General features: G+C 37.5%; 1 protein-coding gene across 4 annotated transcripts in view; it reads right to left on the bottom strand.

The window, feature by feature from the left end:
• The window catches only part of Disp1 (dispatched RND transporter family member 1), a 210,556-nt gene extending 192,006 nt beyond the window's left edge, over positions 1-18,550 (bottom strand). Inside the window, exon 1 of one of the 4 annotated variants that reach the window (XM_071600037.1) lies at positions 18,488-18,550. Coding sequence is in view for 1 of the 4 variants with exons in the window: in XM_071600036.1 (XP_071456137.1) it covers positions 18,396-18,442 (47 nt within the window). In the remaining 3 variants the exon portion in view is untranslated. The other 3 variants (XM_071600036.1, XM_071600042.1, XM_071600043.1) reach the window with 3 other exon arrangements.
• Between the last annotated feature and the right edge of the window lie 711 nt (positions 18,551-19,261).

Here is a 19,261-nt window from a genome sequence, read left to right on the forward strand (position 1 = left end):
TGTTATAGATCGTGGCCGCCATTAGAAGATGGCGCCGGCTTCCACTGTGGCCTGTGGTAAACAACTCTTTTTATGGAGAGTTGGCGCGCAATCCCTGACCACCCTATGAGAAAGATCCACGTGGCGGCTTTAGATTGGTATGCGGGAGGCTTTATTAGGCTATGCTTGGGCGCTCGGCGGGGGGTCGCTAGAAGATGATACTTGAATCAAGGCCTGAATAAACTGCTGAAAGAAGAATCCTGTGTCGTGTTTTCCCTTGCCGGCGAGGGGTCGCGACACTTGGTGGCCCGCACGGGGAATTAATATTCCTCAAACCCAGGATCCAGAACTTTCAGCAGTCAGGGTGGTGCACCAGTAAGTTCCCAGGTAAGTGGGAATCCGCAAGTAAGTAGCGGGACGCTCCTCTGTAGAAAAAGAGAGAGCGGGGATTTCATAGAATGGACGCTCCTCTGTAGAAAAGGAGAGAGCGGGGATTTTTGTACTTTCACTTTCTTTATAGCTCTGAAAACATTATGGGCGCTACCTCTTCAAGCCCAATTTTGTTGGCCCTAGATGGGTTGCTACGTTCAAAAGGACTTAAGGTAAAGCAGAGTACTTTGCAAATGTTTTTGAGAGAAGCTGATATAGCGGCTCCTTGGTTTGCTTTTTCAGGGAGTCTTACGATTCCTAGCTGGGACAAATTAGGGAAAGATCTAGATTTTGCTCGTGAGCAAGGCACCTTAGAGGGTGGTGTTATACCACTTTGGAAGTTAGTTAGAGGATGTATAGTAGATAGTAAATGCCAAGAAGCTGTGAGTGAGGGTCAAGCTGTTCTTGAGCAACTACATGAGGAAAAATCTGAAGGATCACATAGTGAAGTGGCAGAGAGTATTAAGAGTAAGAGTAGTGAGAAGGCAAAAGAGCCTGAAAATAAAAATAGGAGAAGGCTCTACCCAGACTTGACCGAATTAAAAACGCCTGAGAACACAAGCGACTCAGAGAGTTCTGAGGACCTTGATATATTGCTACAACAACTACGCAAGATAAAAATGAAGAAGAAAAAAAAGGAGATACAGGGCACGCAGGCCTACTTTAAGAAGGGGAAGGGATCTAATATCGGTCAACAAAACTCTGAGGAGGAGGAGGTAGAATATCTAGAAGAAGATATGGTGCCGGTTGCCCCACCCCCGTATGTGGGGGGGAGCCAAGGTTCCGGGAGATCTTTTCATGCGCAAGTTTGGAGGACAGTTAATACAGATATGGGACTTGCATACCCTGTATTTCAGGACAATAACAGGGGAAGATATCATGAGCCTTTAGACTTTAAGATAATTAAAACCTTGGCAGAATCTGTCCGCACTTATGGCATAGATGCCGCTTTCACTCTCACTCAGGTGGAGGGATTTACTAGATTTTGCATGACTCCTTCAGATTGGGCTAGTCTAGTCCGTGCTTGTGTTTCCCCAGGGAAGTACTTGGATTGGAGAGCATTTATGCTAGAGGGTGCAGTAGAGCAAGCTGCCCAAAATCATGCAGCGGGACGCCCTGCCTGGGATAAGGATATGCTTTTGGGGCAAGGCAGGTTTGCTAATCAACAAACAGGATACCCCCCCAACATTCACGCCTTGCCAAGATCATTCTTGGGAGAAACATCAGGTCGCTAAAGGTTCCTCTCTTTCCCCCTCTCTTAAAAGATACTTGTATAATTCTTCCAACAATAATTCCTCTATAGGAGCAGGTTGGTCTTGGTTTCAATGGTTGATTTCCAATGAAAAGGGAGCCACAGCTGATATTTCCGCTTTGGCTCAATTACGAGGAGTCCAAAGTTGGCTGTTTAATGTTTCTGGCATTACCCAAGATTCGGGGCGAGGTAGGAGGCTTAAAATTTCTGCAAATAATTCACAATTATCTAATGCTACATTACCCTCCGCAGCAGTCTGTCTCCAATCTCCGTTCCTGTTTATTTTGGCTAATGATACATCACAGGGGATGCTTAATTGTTCTAATGTTACCTGCTATTTGTCTGAGTGTTGGAATGGCTCCTGGACTACGGCAGTGGTTATGAAAGTTCCGACCTTTGTCCCGATTCCGGTTACTGCAGATCCAGAGTCTTTTCCTATTGTTGCACTGATTAGAGCCCGTAGAGATTTTGGAATTACGGCAGCTATAGTGACAGCTGTGGCGGTATCTGCTGTTGCAGCGGTTACAGCTGGAGTAGCCATGGCCAGCCAGGTACAAACTGCTGCCACTATTAATCAGGTTATTCAACAAACATCCACCATACTTGAATCTCAAAGTAGAATTAATCAACACATTTTATCTGGGATTCTGGCTGCTAATCAAAGGATAGATCTGCTTCAAGCTCAAGTTGAGGAGTTGTCTGATCTAGTACATTTGGGTTGTGTCGATCAACGTGTGCATTTATGTATAACCTCTGTCAGATTTAATAATTCCAGAAATGCCTCCCGCATCATTGGAGAGTATCTATCCGGAACCTGGTCCATGGAAGCAGAAAACTTGATCCAGTCTCAACTAACGCAGATTGCTGTTTTGAATAGTACCCGTGTCGAACCAGTGACTTTGGGTCAATTCACCAGTTGGCTATCCTCTGCCTTTTCCTTCTTTAAGGAATGGGTGGGAGTGGGCATTTTGGGGGCAATGTGTTGCTTCGGTGTTGTACTTTGTTTGTGGCTTCTCTGTCGCCTTAAAACTCGCCATGCACAAGAGAAGGCTATGATTGTACAGGCTCTTGCGGCCTTAGAAAATGGCATTTCTCCACAAATCTGGCTTGCACATCTTAAACAGTGATTTCTGGGCAGGGCCATTGCACCCCAAGTTAGTTTCACATTGCACTGGGATTGGCATGTCCTCTTCCTTATTCTCTCCCAATGCTGAATAGCCCTTGCACTCTGCAGGTCTTGTTACCATTGCACGCAGATGGGTTTCAGGACTGGTCTTTCTTCTCGACTACAGACTCTTTACCTTCCTCTGGGGCTTAGGGATTGTGTTGCCAACTTAAATTTTGTTATTATTACCAGGCTACCTGTGTTATCCTACTTCTCGCCGTCGTCACGATGCAGGATGCGAGGCAAAGCACTGCACTTGAGTGATCCCTCAACGGACCTCAAGGAAAGCATGTCCTATTGCATGCGGGTTTGACGTCCATGCCCCGCCCTACGAAAAAAGGCATCGGCTGATATGGGATCAGGTCTGGGGAAGGCGCCTCCTTAGGACTGAACCATACATTGCAGCCACTTCTGCACAGTGGGATAGGACCTCTACTTTCGCCTGCATTGTTATATAAAATAAAAGGGGGAACTGTGGTAAGCCATTGTTATAGATCGTGGCCGCCATTAGAAGATGGCGCCGGCTTCCACTGTGGCCTGTGGTAAACAACTCCTTTTATGGAGAGTTGGCACGCAATCCCTGACCACCCTATGAGAAAGATCCACGTGGCGGCTTTAGATTGGTATGCGGGAGGCTTTATTAGGCTATGCTTGGGCGCTCGGCGGGGGGTCGCTAGATGATGATACTTGAATCAAGGCCTGAATAAACTGCTGAAAGAAGAATCCTGTGTCATGTTTTCCCTTGCCGGCGAGGGGTCGCGACAATCACTAACTGAAAACTATGGCCCAAAATACAAATTAACATCATCTACTATGAAAATAATAACTCAAAACATTAACCCACTTTAAAAATGTGTGCTAAGTATCTTTTCAACTAAAATATTATTTTAAACAGTAATTAGTAACAAAAGCAAAACACATATATGTTATGTAGATAATCGTATTACAAGATTATATGAAAAAAAAGATTACAGGAAACACTGCTCTGAAGTTATTTTCTATTTCTGAATGTCCTAAAAATTGTTGTTAAATTAGCAGAATAAGAAAAAATAATAATACAGGCACCATTTTCAATAACAAATAACAATTTCTTCACTTAAAATGAAGACACACATGGAGAAAGTCTCTGGTAGAAACTTTTTTATAGCCAAGGAAAAGGATATTTAAGCCTAAGATGCCCCAAGAAACACATTTAAAACCCCATTTATGGAGAACTGATGAAGGTTATCATCTTTTTAAAGCTTCTTTAAGAAGCTAAGTCCTCAGAACAAACTTTTCAAAATTCTACTACAAATAAGTTTTGACATGCTCATGGTAATTTTAGCCTTAATGTCATAAATCTTCTTAGAGCATCTGCTCCTACCTGAGCTTTACAACATGACATACCAGGCACAAAGTAAGTAATCCTTGGAGCCTGTTTATCTTAGAATAAGGTGCAAGAAAAAAAGACTATTTCATATCCCATTTAAAGATGTGTTCTCTTTCTCACCCCACCCCCACTTTCTCAAGAAGTTCTTTTAGAAGGCACTTATTGTTTCCCCTTCAAACAAATGTTTATTTCTTACAACACTCAGCGAAAGAATTTTGCCAGTTACTAGGAATGAGCACACTAGACTAAAATAAATCAAAAAAGTACTCTGGCCAGCTGATTCACATCCCACTGGTTCAATGCAAAACACCCCAGGCAAACACAAGAACAAAGTGGACATATTTCTGGCAATGTGGATTCACGGATGAAGATAACCTAAAAAATGCTAGGTTAAATATTTCAAAAATCGTTTTTAAATGTATGTCAGAGCCAGAAATATAGTCAAAGAAATGTTCCAAGGGCATACATAATAAGAAAGCACAAATCTAAAAAGGTGAGTTAGTTCTGAAGTCAACATGCCTAGGGGCATCTACATAGTCCTGGTGGCATGAATTTGATAGGGAGGAAGCTATAGAAAATAAGGTAAAAGGAAGCCAAACTTCAGAGCTTATACAAGATGGAAAGCGAGATTAGATTCCACCCCACATAAAACTCCACAAGGAAGTAAATTAAAACAATAATTCATCTTTCTGCTGAGAAGCATGTGGGAATGCTCAGGGAACAAAAACAGTTAAATGATGTCAAAAAGAGGTCGATCTTATTGTTCAGGAGGAATGTAAAGATAGTATTTAGACTTTAAGAATGCATATATAACATTTCTAAGATAGCACCAACAGAAAGAGAGAGACAAACAGACAAATAGACCTGAAAACTTCCAATAGAGATGAAGGGGAAAAAAATATGAAATGAGAAGAGGGAAAAAAAAGAAAAGAAGAAGACAAGAAAGCATATGAGTAGGAAAGAATTCAGGCCTACAGTTGGCTACTCCTGGATTGAAATTCCAGTTTTGTGTATGTTCCTTCTAACCCCAGACAAATCATCTACTTCTAAAGTTTCCGTTTTCTCATCTTCAAGAAAGGGATAATAACAGAAAGTTTTTAGCCTGTGATTTAAACTGATATGTAAATACACTATACCTTGTGCAATGCCTGGCACAAAGCTATATAAAAACCTTTCTCTTTCCTCTTCATTTCATGACACTGAAGTATGTTCAACAAACAAAAAATGTTTATTGTTTTCGGCTGCTGAATCAGACTGTTTTTTTACATACAAAACATACAATTTGGTCATATGTATCTCCCTGGTTTTCTGTGCATTCCTTCAATAATGAAATTTTAAAGTTTTGGAATAAAATTATGTGAAGTATTTTTTAATATTTATTTTTTAGTTATAGGTAGACACAATGTCTTTATTTTGCTTTATGTGGTGCTGAGGATTGAACTCAGTGCCCCACACATGCGAGGCGAGTGCTCTACCACTGAGCTACAACCCCATCCCCAAAAAATTATGTGAAGTATTTTAAGAGTCTACTAGATCAAAACTATGCCTAAATATATTTAGATTTTCAGAAGAAAGATTTAAGTTCAATGTGTTACAAATGCTCCTTTCAAAGCAAAATGTAGATTAACACTGCATATAAAATAAAAAGCAGTTGTTGCCTAATGTGATAGCTAAACCCCCTCTGGCTTTTTTTTAATATTTATTTTTTAATTGTAGTTATACACAGTAACTTTATTTTATTTTTTTTTTATGTGGTGCTGAGGATCGAACCCAGGACCTCACACATGCTAGGCAAGTGCTCTACTACTGAGCCACAACCTCAGCCCACCTCTGGCTTTCCTGAAGAAAAAAAGAATGATTACTAAGTATGTCACCTTAAAGGTATTATTCACCTCAGTTAATGAAAATTGGTCAAAATTAAGAATGTGCATATAATTCCAAAATACAAGATAATAAAATTTCATCCTGTATACAGATTACTTTTATGGACTTTGATATTGTGTTCTAAATATTAAAGTGTTCAGTAAAAGATTAGTAGTTGACCCTAAGGACAAAAAACATGAAAAACATTTCATTCACCAACCCAGATATGGCCAGTCATGGTGGTGCATGCCTATAATCCCAGCAGCTTGAAAGGCTGAGTCAGGAGAATTCCAAGTCCAAAGCCAGCCTCAGCAACATAGCAAGGACCAAAGCAACTTAGTGAGAAACTATCTCAAAATAAATAAAAGATCTGGAAGGTTGCTCATTGGTTAAGTAACTCTGGGTTCAATCTCTGGTACCGAAAATAAATCAACCCAGAAATAGATTATCCTTTTTTAGTTCTTATAGCCAATATTAAATTGATATTTTCTCTTCTATGTAGGATGCTTCCAGAATTCTACCATCTGTACATTTAGAGAGTAAAAATTGATTTCTATGGGTGTCTCAGACAAACTTTGAATGGCAAAACTACCCCCTATAAATTATAATATAATCCCCCTTAAAAAAAACTCCAATTGCTTTGTCTGTCTAGTAGTAAAGAAGACTGTCTCCTACTTGAAAGCACAACTAGCCATCATGGTAACACCATCTTCTTATCTGGAATAAAAATGCCAAAAGTTGCAAATGTTTTGTAAGAAACAAACTGACAATCACTGAAATGAAGGAAGAAAGTTTTATTACAATAGAAATGGAAAATAATATATGTATACACAGATTCTAACAGAAAATAAGATGGAGGAATTTTATAAGCAGAAATCTTTAAACAGGGTTGTATTATGTATAAAACAGGGGGCATCAGCTTGATAAATAGCAGAATAATCAAGGGCTGAGTCTCTGAAATCTGGTTGACCAGATTCAAATTGCAGCTCTAGTAATTAGTGAATAACTTGGGCAAGCTATTTAGCCTCAATTTCTGTATCTGTAAAACTGGTATAATAATTGCACTTAAAAGAATTATAGTGAAGCCAGGTACGGTGGCACATGCCTGTAATCCCAGTGGCTCAGGAGGCTGAGGCAGGAGGATTGTGAGTTCAAAGCCAGTCTCACCAAAAGTGAGGGGCTAAGCAACTCAATGAGACCCTGTCTCTAAATAAAATACAAAATAGGACTGGGGATATGGCTCAGTAGTCGAGCACCCTGTGTTCAATCCCTAGTACAAAAGAAAAGAATTATAGTGAAGATTAAATTAGATATAAGAAACATCAAACACTTAGTATGGTGATAAAAACATAGTAAATATTTAATAATTGTTAGTAATCTTATAATTATTATTCTCTGAATTTTTTTTTTACAACAAGACTCTAGGAGAAATGTCAAAAAGCACCTTAATGGTGGTTAAACAAAGAAATTACATTTTAATTACACATTCCCTGATAGAAGTAAATAAATCCTAATGCCCATCACAAAGCATTCAGCAAATACAATAGCCTAGAAGCCAATAATGACCACAAATTAAATCATTAAAAAATTATTAGTGTAAAGAGGACTACTAATCTCTTCAATTGAGCCCAGTGTTCTAATTAATAATACTCAGGTTATGGTATTAAGGGACTAATGTAAAATACTATTTGTTGCTACAGTGATCTTGAGGATAACCATTACAGTTATTCAACCACAGTAAAGTCAAAAAGAAACAAAACAATACCAACTATTTGGTAAGCACAGTAATTTAATCTGCCCCCCAACAGCTTGATTGCTGGAGAGAAGCAACATGGTGACAAAATGTTGGCGATACAGGCTTAGTTCAAAACAGCTTAGTTTTCTCAGGTTCCATTGAGTAAAGTAAGAATCTACTGCAGATAATTCTGAAAGTTCAATTTGCATTTGACTATTTTTAAAATTAGCTTTTAAATTGACAAATAAAGGAAACCCCTGCCTGGTCCCCTTTGAATAAATCCTACTCCTATACTCAAAAATACACATGTGCATACATAAAATTGGCAAATAAAAATTGTGTGAATTTATGGTTTACAACGTGATGTTTTGAAATATGTATGCATTGTGAAATGACAGCATAAGAAAATCTAAGCAGTCTCTGAGAAAGTAATGTCTAAAACCTAAGAGTTGAGAATGAAAAGTCAAGACCCAAGAATGCTTGAATTCTTATACCACTCCCACCACCAGAGAGAAACTATTTGGGAATGAGCTGCTAACTGGCAGCAACTGCCATCAGCATCACCTGAATAGGCCTCCAGAGCAGGAATCTAATAACTACTTACTTGGAGCCACTAATTTTCTCTTCATTTCAAAGTGGCCTTTTTATCTATGTTTAAAGAGCAAAACTGTCTAAAAAATTTTTTTTTGCAGCAGTTGGAAATGAATTCATCATTACCCTCCATTATCCCTTTCAGCTGGCAATAACTTGTGGCAGTAAAGCAAGGGGGAAAAAGAGTTGGGGTGATTTTAATCAAAGCTTGGATTCTAGCCCTGCCCTGCAGCATACTGTAATATGAGAAATGTTCCAGCCTCACATTCCAATAGCAATGAGTTTTTATGTGAACAGTCCTTCTACATTAATTGCCACCTCTCTTTTTGCTATTGTTTTTATCCATGCAACAAATATTTCTTGAGCACATACTACTTTCAACTATGCTAAATGCTACATTAATTATGGTATCATCCTTGGGAAAATATTGGTCAATAATAAACTGATTGCATTTAACAAAAAATTTAAATTGGAACACAGCAATAAAACAAGTAGAATAAAACATTTTTGGAGTGTACAGATATAACAACAAAAAAATCTAGAATCAACATGCTACAAACTCTAAATAGCACTTTATGTATTGGCACCAAAACACTTAAGAGGCTTCTAAAATGTACAAGAAAACAAGGTATACTCAGAAAGGGGTTAAAAATCAACTACACCATCTTTAAGTGGTACAAACTTAGACAAAATACTTAATCTCTCCTAAAGTGAAGTATAAATATGTACCTTACCTCAGGGTTGTTGTGAAGATTGGGTAATATATTAAAATCCCAGCACAGTGTCTACACTATAGTATAGGACCAATAAATAGAAGCCAGTATCATTAGAGACACTTTCAACAAAAGGTATAATACACTTATGGGTGACATTTAGTCCTTGGTAGAAAACAATTCATTCTGTCAACAAAATTTATTAACACTCTGAAAAGCAAAGTAAAATCACAAGTTTCGTGGAAGAACATGTAACTTGACAATATATAAATTAGGAGCATCTATCTTATGACAAGATGGGAGATAGTAAACTGCAACTAAGAGGCGAGTAATATTATATGAAGAATATCTAAACAAACAATATAAACAGAGATAGATAAGATAGACAGATGGATGTAGTGAGATTAAGGACTTGCAGAAGCAAAAAGTTCAAGCTATATCTATTTGTCAAGTTGGAAAAGGTCCGGTCTCCTCCCATTATTCTTGCTGCTCTTCTCAACTCCTATATGGAAGAAATATGTTCTCTTAGATACTAGGAGTCCCCTCACCAAAAAAAAGAAAATCTGAAGTAACAAAGTAAACATATTAAGTTGCCCACTAATTCTCTGGGCTAACATGTTTCATTTTAAATAAATTTATATAAGATTTACCAGGTGCAGTGTTGCATGACTGTAATACCAGCTACTTCAGGAGGCTGAAACAGAAGGATTGAAAGTTCAAAGTCAGCCTGATGACTTTGTGAGACCCTGTCTCAAAACAAAAAATAAAAGGGCTGAGAACATAGATCACTGTAGAGCTCTTGCACACAAAAACCTAGGTTCAATCCCCAGTAATTTTTCCCCAGTAATGGAAAAAAAAATTGTGTGTGTACATGTATAATATGAATATATAAAATGTGTGATGTATGTGTGTGTGTACATGTAAAATTTATAAAATACACTTTGGAATTAGGTGTATTTTAAAGGAATTCCACACTTTACTCTGAGTTTATTTAATCAATAATGAGAAAAATAAAGATTTCATGGAGCAGGGGCATTAGAAGACAGAAGAAAGAAAAATGGATGACTTTAATGCATCAGCATTTGTAAAACAAGAAAGTATCATTATCTAGGAGGAAGTCAAAGAGCAGAGAAAAAAAGAAAATTGCAAGACAGTATGCACTAAGGACTATGGAACAAATACAATGTTCCACACACAACTTACTCTGATTTCTCACTGAATATCAAATGTTACTATAGATAGATTATTGAAAGTTATCAACTGAAGAACTGTGAAGTAGAAAACTTGTAACATGAAACATTGAGGTCTGTAAATAAGTTGTTTTATCTTATTAAATCACTTCAATAACAAATCACTCAAAATATCACTCAAAATTTAATGTTTATTTACTTCTTTAAAAAAAAAGTTAAAAGTCCTTTCTTAAGCTTAAGCATTTCTGAATGCCTTCTGTTTACAAATGTAGAAATTCATGAATTTCTCAACTTAAAAGCTGGCATACAAAGCTATGCAAAAACACTGTCTTCCAGCTGAAATGGCTCCAGAATGAACCTTTCTTAACAGATCTTCAAATGTGGCAAAGGTTCCGAAAAATGATAACTAAACACCAAATCACTCTGAGTCAATGCAAATTCTACCAACCCTCTGAATATAAGCTAAATGGTTTCCTAGTCTGGTTCAGAAATAATTGCATTATTGCATTACAAAGTTGAGGCAGATAGTCTATGCTTCATACCTAGTTATCTCACTACTGGATATTGAGACTACACATAGAAAAAAAAATCTGTCACATACTGAAGTGCTTTACTTCCTTAATATTCATTTATCATGGAAAATGTCTTTTTTGTTTAACCAATTATCTCTAGAACTGAATTCATAGATTTTTTTAAAAATTCCAATCCTGAAGGAAAGAACCCTTCAGAAAGGGTTGTGTTCTCCATTCCCTTTTTCAGCTACAGCTTCCAAAGTGCAAAAAAAAAAAAAAAAAAAAAGGAGGAGGAGGGTTATAAAATTAGTTGGAATCAGCATTGTAGTACATAATTTCAATTTGATGAAGTGGAATTTTCAGTTGAAATGTGTCCCCCCAAAACTGCATAGTTTATTCGAAGATCATGCCCTCTAACGACAAAGATAGAGAAGCACTATACATATGTCAGAGACATGCACTTGCCTGGAAAGGGTAAATGTGAAGGCAACAATATGCTAAAGATCTGTGGAGGTGGCATGAAGTGGCAAAAATAAGGGAAAAAAAGATCTCATTCTAGTGCTACTTTCTAATATGACCCTCAGCCAATGCCATGTAGAGTATAATAAAAGCTACACTTTACTGAGTACTCAGCACATCCTATATTCAATATGTTGTTTACTCCCTATAATGACCATTATTGTGCTTATTTTGCAGATAAGGCAAAAAGTGCAGTAATTTGATCAAGGACTCTCCTGAGCTTGCAAGTGATCAACAAATGACATTATTGTTATTACCTAAATTCAGCTCAAATTAATCCCTGAAACCAGGCAACCTTCTAAAGGATCCATTTATATCCTACAATGTTCTCTTGATGTCTCAGAAATTTCTTATAATTTTGTCCAAAAGGGTTTCCAAATCAGCATCATCTATCCTTAACTTCCTCCAGAAAACAAGCTCTCTTGGTGACATCTCTTGGACCTATGTTCATATCCTTAAGGTCTGTTCCGATCCCCTATGAATCACCCAATGTCTGGCTACTTGCAAAATTTCTTTAAGCTCCATGGGTATCATGTCACTGTGTTCCCCAAGTAAGTATGTGGTTCATCTGGATATTTTATGACACATCTGCTTCTCTCTGCTCATCCTCCCTCCCACCAATGTCACTGAATGGCTTGAATAATCACTTCCATTCTCTTAATTACCAATTATATTCTCTGAAGTTGAGATTCAAAATCATCCTCTCCTCATAAGCCTGACCTTGATTGGCTTCACTTAACTGTAATCACTATTATAACAGAAAGGACTTAGGACTAAGAACCAAGAAATCTCAAACTCTAGTCCTGGTTCTATACTAGCTGTGTTACCTGAGCAAATCATTCACCTTTCTGAGACCAGTTTCTCAAATATAAGTGAGAGTTATTAGTCTAAGTTCAAAACTAATTCCCAGCTCTAAGAATTTTTATGCAAAAATATTAGCAAGAGCACGGAATTATAAGAACAGAAAAACTTATAAAGTTTTAAAGTTATTTAAGGCTCCCTAAATTTAAAAAAAATACAATATAGTAACCTATAAAAGAGAATAACAAATTTCAAAGACTGGCAAGGGCCTTCACTTTGTCCATTTTCCATTCTGTGACACATTTATGAAAACCTGGCCTTTGTTGTTTTTAAATCCATTAAAGGCTAACTGTGTTATGGATATATACACTCTTCTGTTTGCTAATCATTATGCAGTATTTTATATGCCACATTATTTGTTTAATACACCAACAAATTTTAAATACTAATTGTGACAGTCTGATGTATCAACATTGCTAGGTTACAGGACCCAGTTATTTAATCAAATACTAGTTTAGATGTTGCTGTGCAAGTACTGTGTAGATGTGGCTAATATCTACAATTAGTTGCCTTGAAAGGAAAGACGATTAACCTCAACAATGTGGGTTGGATTCATCTAATCAGATGAAGGTACATTAAGAGCAAAAGCTGAGGCTTCCGGGAGAAGTTTGCCTCAAGATTACTCCTGCCTGAATTTCCAGCCTGCTGGCCTGACCTACCAATTCTGAACTTGCCAACCACCAAAAATGCCTGAGCCAGTTCCTTAGAATAAATCTTTTAAAAAAAATACACGGATATACTGTATATGATATTGGTTCTGTTTCTCTGGAAAGCCTAGTTGATATACTAACACAGTAAAAGTCAAATAGGTACTTTTCCTTAAAAGTTAACAAATGTCTGTATGTTATAACCTCTTTAAAATATTGCAGCATTTTAAATAAATGCCAGATTGTTATTTTTTAGGTTAGTACTTTCTACACAATGCCAACAAACTAGCAATACTATTTTCTCATTATAATCATTAATCACCCTTATTAATCCAAAACCAGCCTTGACTCAACACAAGCTTTAAGGGATAAATATAGAAGACAAAGCTTAAAAGAATTGCTAATAAATGAGTAAGAAATTGACACCAAAGTATCTTTCTCAGGCTGAAATAATGAACTTTTAAAACACAGGAAGGATAAAATTTAACAGGAATACATGTAAAAGTCCTGCATTACAACCTAAAAATCAGTATTACTAGCACCTGAGAGTCAGACTAATGGAGAGTTCCCACAAAAATTGGGGAAGCTTTGGCTCACCAAATACTTAATATTGGAACAAGATGTGCTGCTGAAATGTTAAGGCAATTTGGAACTTCAATAATAATGAATATTCAATAAGAGTATAGAATTGTATCCATCTTACAGGAAATAATGGTACAACCATTTGTCACCTCGTCAGACATGTAAAGGAGGGAAGACAATTACAAAAGCCATACTAAAACCTAGTGCTTACAAAATGAGATGATCAGGATGATGAGAAAGCATTATTTAACCCAGAGAAGAAATAGTTATGTTTAAATATATGATAGAATCTTGCATAGCAAAGAGAAAACAGATATTTTGTGTTGCTATGGATAACAAATTTAGAAAATGGATGACAAGCCTGTTTGGAGAACAAGTTCAGTCAGCAAATAATCTATTTCCCTAATAGCAAGTTAGGCTGGTAACAGAGGAGAAGAAATAAGAAAGTCAATGGATTCTAAGGTTTAAAAATATGTTTTCCAGGTATGGTGGAACACACTCACAATCCCAGCTACTCAAAAGGCTAAAGAAGAAGGTTACAAAGTTTGAGGCTTGCCTGGGCAACTTAGTGAGACCACATTTCAAAACAAAATAAAAACAAAGCTGTGATGTAACTCAGAGGTTGAATGCTCTTGGGTTAATCTCCAGTACCAAAAAAAGAAAAAAAAAAAAACAGATATAGATACATAATAGATACAGATATATAGGAATATGTACAATATATGGGAATATGTACAATTTTAGAGGCTAAAAGTCCAAACAGCATAGTGCCAGATCATCATCTCAGGGCAGATGGCGTTTTAGTCCAATATCATAGAGCTCCATAACAGTACTGGGAAGTCTCTTAACCTTTCTGGAACTCAGGATTTTCCATCTCTGAAGTAAAGAAACCACCTTTCCTGCCCTATGACTACATAAGAAAACCACATCAGAAACAATTTATACATAAATTATCACTGTTATTACACATTAGACTCTTTTAGGCTTTGTTCAACCCACTTAAAAAGGGTATAAAAACCTAGAATCTTAAAAGATCAATCAAGATAAGACCTTGTAAATAGACTAAAGAAAACTATGTTTCAGATAAAAATCCTAAAGGAATAGTCTCATCATAGAGAAGTTAACAAGATATTTAATACATAATAGGTTAAGTGTTCTTAAAAGAGATGCTGTTTTGCTGTGGCTACAACATAAGGTTTTTTTACAATAATAATAATAATAAAGTGAATGAAACCCGTTAAAATATGCTGTTTTGTTGTTTTCTATAACTAAAAGGATTATAAGGTGGTCTTTGCAATGAATGCAAGTAAGATTTCAAGTAGGCGCAAGGAAGAATATTTACGTACCTCTCTTAAGGTCAAATAAAAATGTGTAAGCATGAAACAACAAACAAAGAAATTATTATTCCTACCTGTGAGGATGCTAAGACTGACAGAGTCTATAGGAGTTCAGGGATCAAAACCCACCTGTCCTTGATTGGTCAATATATATAATCTTTAAGAGAATTAAATCAGATTAATTTCCAAGGAATTTTCTTGCTCCAGAACTCAGCAAATTAGAGCTAATAAATGTTTATTAGAGAAGAAATAAACTTAGCAATTCAACTTGGTAGTATATTTAATATGAACATTCTACTTTAATCAGTTTTTACTTTTATTTTTGTGGGCTGGGGTTGAAGTCCAATGGTAGAGCACCTGCCTAACATTGTGAAGACCTGGGTTCAATTACCAGCACTGTGAAAAATAAACAAGAAAAAGTACATTTCTTGTTCTCAAATTATAAGGCAAATGGGATAAAATATTAATAAGTGAATCTGAATAAATGGTATATAGGTGGTCCCTTGTACTATTTTTTTTATTTTTGCAATTTTTTTCAATTACTTTGGGTTTAAAATATTAGGACTTGACTCTGATACTATCTGCATAGTCATTATTTCTTATGGGAAAGTTGAGAATTTAACTTTTTATCACCTTCTAGGGCCTGCTCTCACTGCCCTCCTGAGATAAAAACAAGTTAACTGATATATAATGTATACAGTCCTCTGTCTTATCCCATCTATAATGTTTTCACTAGTTTCCATGCCTTCCTCCTCTCAATATTGAAAATATTAGTGCTAAAATAAACTATTACTATCTCAATCCCTCCCTCAAATCTCTCCATGATTCCCAATGACCACATAAACTTCAACTTCAAAAGCTCTGCCCCCTCATTCTCCTGGGAGATAATACCCATCACCTGCAGACAATAAATAAGAGTGCACATATACAGACATAGATATTATTGTTATTTTAAAACTATAATAAAATTCAACTCTAAGTCTTTCTGTTATATTATCACAAGGAGCTGGCAATTCTAAACTACTTCACTACTAAATTACCCCTTAAAATCATAGGAGACAGCTTCTAGTGTGTCACTTGTAATGGTCAATTTTCCTACATCCGCCCAAATCTTTTATCCAATAGCTCTTTTTTTTTTCCTAAGGATCTCAGAGGAAAAAAAATTAACTAATAATAGCAATAAAGAATGGGAGTATTTTTTTACAGTATTTGTAATTGTGAGACATATGTTACTACTTTGATATGAAAGTTAAAGTATAATTTAATGTGATCCCTCTAAGCAAAACTTAATGGAGTCCATTTATATAATCAGAAAATTATGATTTAGCATTTAAAATTATTTTTAAAACAATAACTATCTAAACCCATGGCTCACAGTCATAACTACCTTCCAAAAGGCAGGAAAAGTTGCCAAGATTTATGGGATCATATTGAACAGAATAGACAGGATCCTTCTAACAGGACTGCTGTCTTATTTGACCATTCTGGTCCCATTTTGAGTCACCCTGAGGCCCAGGTTATCTTGGTCACTGAGAGAAAAGGTCTAACTCAGAAGAGAAAAAGGGACAGAAAGTGATCCTAAAGGAAGGGATGAGGGCCACACTCTGTATCATTAGCAGTACAGCAGCTGCATGGTAAGTTGGCAAAATCAGCATTCTGGAAGCTCCCTAGTCAAAAGATATATATTCCTCAGCTGTATCAAACTCTCTTGATTCTACCAAACGGCAGGGAATAGCTTCCTATAGGGAAGCAGATAACTAAGAAGGTACTATATAATAATAAAACTGATCACCAGAGGGCATGAAACTAAAGAACTAAATATAACAAATTATTTGATATATTACAAACTGGTGATTAAGAAAAACAAAATGTTTAAGTATGTGTATACAAAGACACTGTTCTGGTTAGCACTGTTTGGGTAGTTTACAATGCAGATACATATTCCATTGCAGCAGGGAAAAAAATTAAACAGTGATCCCAAGGTAAACTACCAATTTGCTGCATCTACTCAAAAATTGCCATTATTGCTTACACTGTAAAATACATCTCAATCCTACAGAATAACAATTTATCTAAAGAGTAAGCTAAGAGATTTATTCAACAATTAGAACAAGAAATATTCCAAAGATTTTCCAAAACATCAGGCAATCAAATTTCAAAACATTCAGAAATATAACTAGAAACTTGCTACAGAAGGTAGATGCTCTTCTGTTTCAACAAGAAGCACTTCCTCCAACCATAAACTAAAGTGTGAAGACTTGCATGCTTTCTTAAGTGTTCACCTCTCTAAAACACAAGGGAAGGAACACAATTTTTTAAACCAAAGTTGAATGCAAAAATAAAATCAAGCCTCATCAGATAACCATACAGTCTACTTAAAGAAATGAGATTAAATTAAGATACATTTAGTAACCAAGATAGCAATTAATGCAGTAACTTTGGAGATGACTGTCATCTTTTCATTATCTAATTTGAAAATTTATTCAATATGCTCATCTACATGTTAAAGCAATTGGTTTATGACTAGATACTGATTTACACTAATTAATATCAACTGTGTTCCTAAACATAAGGACTTGTATATATCACTCAAGTATATAAATTTTCAAGGCTATCAAGAATTTATATATAAAATAGCAAGACACCAGGGTACTAATAAATACAAATTTTCTAGTTTATTTGAAATAATTCAAATATCTGACCAGCAAATCAGATCTTAGAGTTACCTGTACCAACGCAGTCGTTTTTAAAACTTAAAAAAAAAAAACTAACGTTGGAAATGTGAAATACCTGAAGCTATTATCAGCTATCACCCTCCATCAAAGACTTTCCCTAGCTTTTCCTAGCTGCTCCGTTGGTGGCAAAAATCCAAGTCACTTAACATCCAAAAATATGTTACAATGTTGAGCAGAAAAACAATTAAGTTGTAATGTTGACAGCACGGGTTCCTCTGGTGATTATCACAGTCATCCTAAACACATTTAGAAGTTCATTCCATGACAAAGGAAATAAGAAAAACTAAACTCTGCAAGGTAGACAGGAGTCCAAAAGGAAAACTTTGGTTGACTTGTCTGAACAGAGATTTAAAATACTATCAGTCTGACAAACGCAGCAAAGTTGGATCTGGGTGAAGACGAGTTCAAGCTTTTCCTAAGAATATAAAATATTTTCCCGAAATCTACCTGGGTGGGCGGGAATACATTTTTTTAAAAGCAGGACTAATTGCAAATAAAGCAATACGAGTTCAGCATCCAATCGGTAACCGGTCATCTCTCTTGATTCCTTAAGTCAGGACGTCCTTCTCATCTAGGACCCTCAGAAAAGGAGCGACACCCCCCACCCCGCACCCCGTTTCTAAACCTCTCCCTGGAAGTCAACCTTTGCCATATCCTGCCACCATCCCAGACAATCCGCCAGGACCCGGGACACACCCCCACATTCCTCCGACGTGCATCTCCGTCCAGTGTCATCGCAGCCCCCGGTCTCAAGGCCTCTTCGCCTCAGGGTCCCCGGTGCCTCCTCCCCAGACCCTCACGGCTACCCCTGGGGGCTCTCCCGAATCCCCATTCCCAGTCCTGGCCCCCCTCCTCAAGCCAGAGGTCCCAGCAGTCCCTCCACCGGTGCGGGAAGCGCCGACTCTCCCTTCCCTACCCGGTATCCCAGTCCCGCGGCGCGGCGCGACAGCGCGCAAGAAGCATCCACTGAGAAGACAAGTGCCCGGGGCGCTCCGGCTCCGAACTCACCTCTAGTCCGGGCTCCCGGATCCTGGCCAGGAGCCGGGCTTCCGCCTGGCGCGGTCGGCGTTAGCAAGCGGGACCGGAAGTCCCGCCTCTGCCCGCTCTGGCTGCGGCTCCGCGGCCCCGCACCGCTGCGTCTCGGTGGGAGCGAGGCAAGGACTTCGCGGAGAGGCCACCTCAGCCTGACCTGGAAGGCCTAGGCGAGCGGCGAAAGGCTCCTTTTTCTCTCGCTCTTGCAGTTTCCAGTGCTTCAGTTAACCGATCTGCGAAGCAGGAGGACCAAGCGTGTCATTCTGCTCAAGTCCTCTGAGGAGCGAGATGACTCACTGAACTGAACTCTGTCCTCACAATCTACTTGAAAGTTGATATAAACAAAAACAGAGGTTAATCACACCGCAAGGCACTATTTCTTTTTTCATTTATTCAGATGTTTATGCTATGTATATATCATTTATGCAACAACCAGGCACTGCTGTGAATGCTGAGGCTATAACAGTGAATGCAGGAAAACCCTAAATTCTCTTGGAGCTTAAATTCAAGGCAATGAACTACGCATGGAATAAACCAAACAGTGGACTGTCCCTCCAGAAGCTTGGTCTAGTACAGGGACACGGGTTTATGAGCAAAAAGTGCAACCAAACCATCAATCATTGGAGGAACTGTGGCAGTACTATAGGGAATGGTGAGGTGTAGACAGTGGGCAGAGAAAGCCTTCTAGGAATAGTCACTTTAGTTGAAACTGAAATAAAGGATGAATAGGATTAAAAGGCAGGCAAAGTG

Source organism: Marmota flaviventris, chromosome 12 (assembly GCF_047511675.1).
Source record: "Marmota flaviventris isolate mMarFla1 chromosome 12, mMarFla1.hap1, whole genome shotgun sequence".
Lineage (NCBI taxonomy): Eukaryota > Metazoa > Chordata > Mammalia > Rodentia > Sciuridae > Marmota > Marmota flaviventris.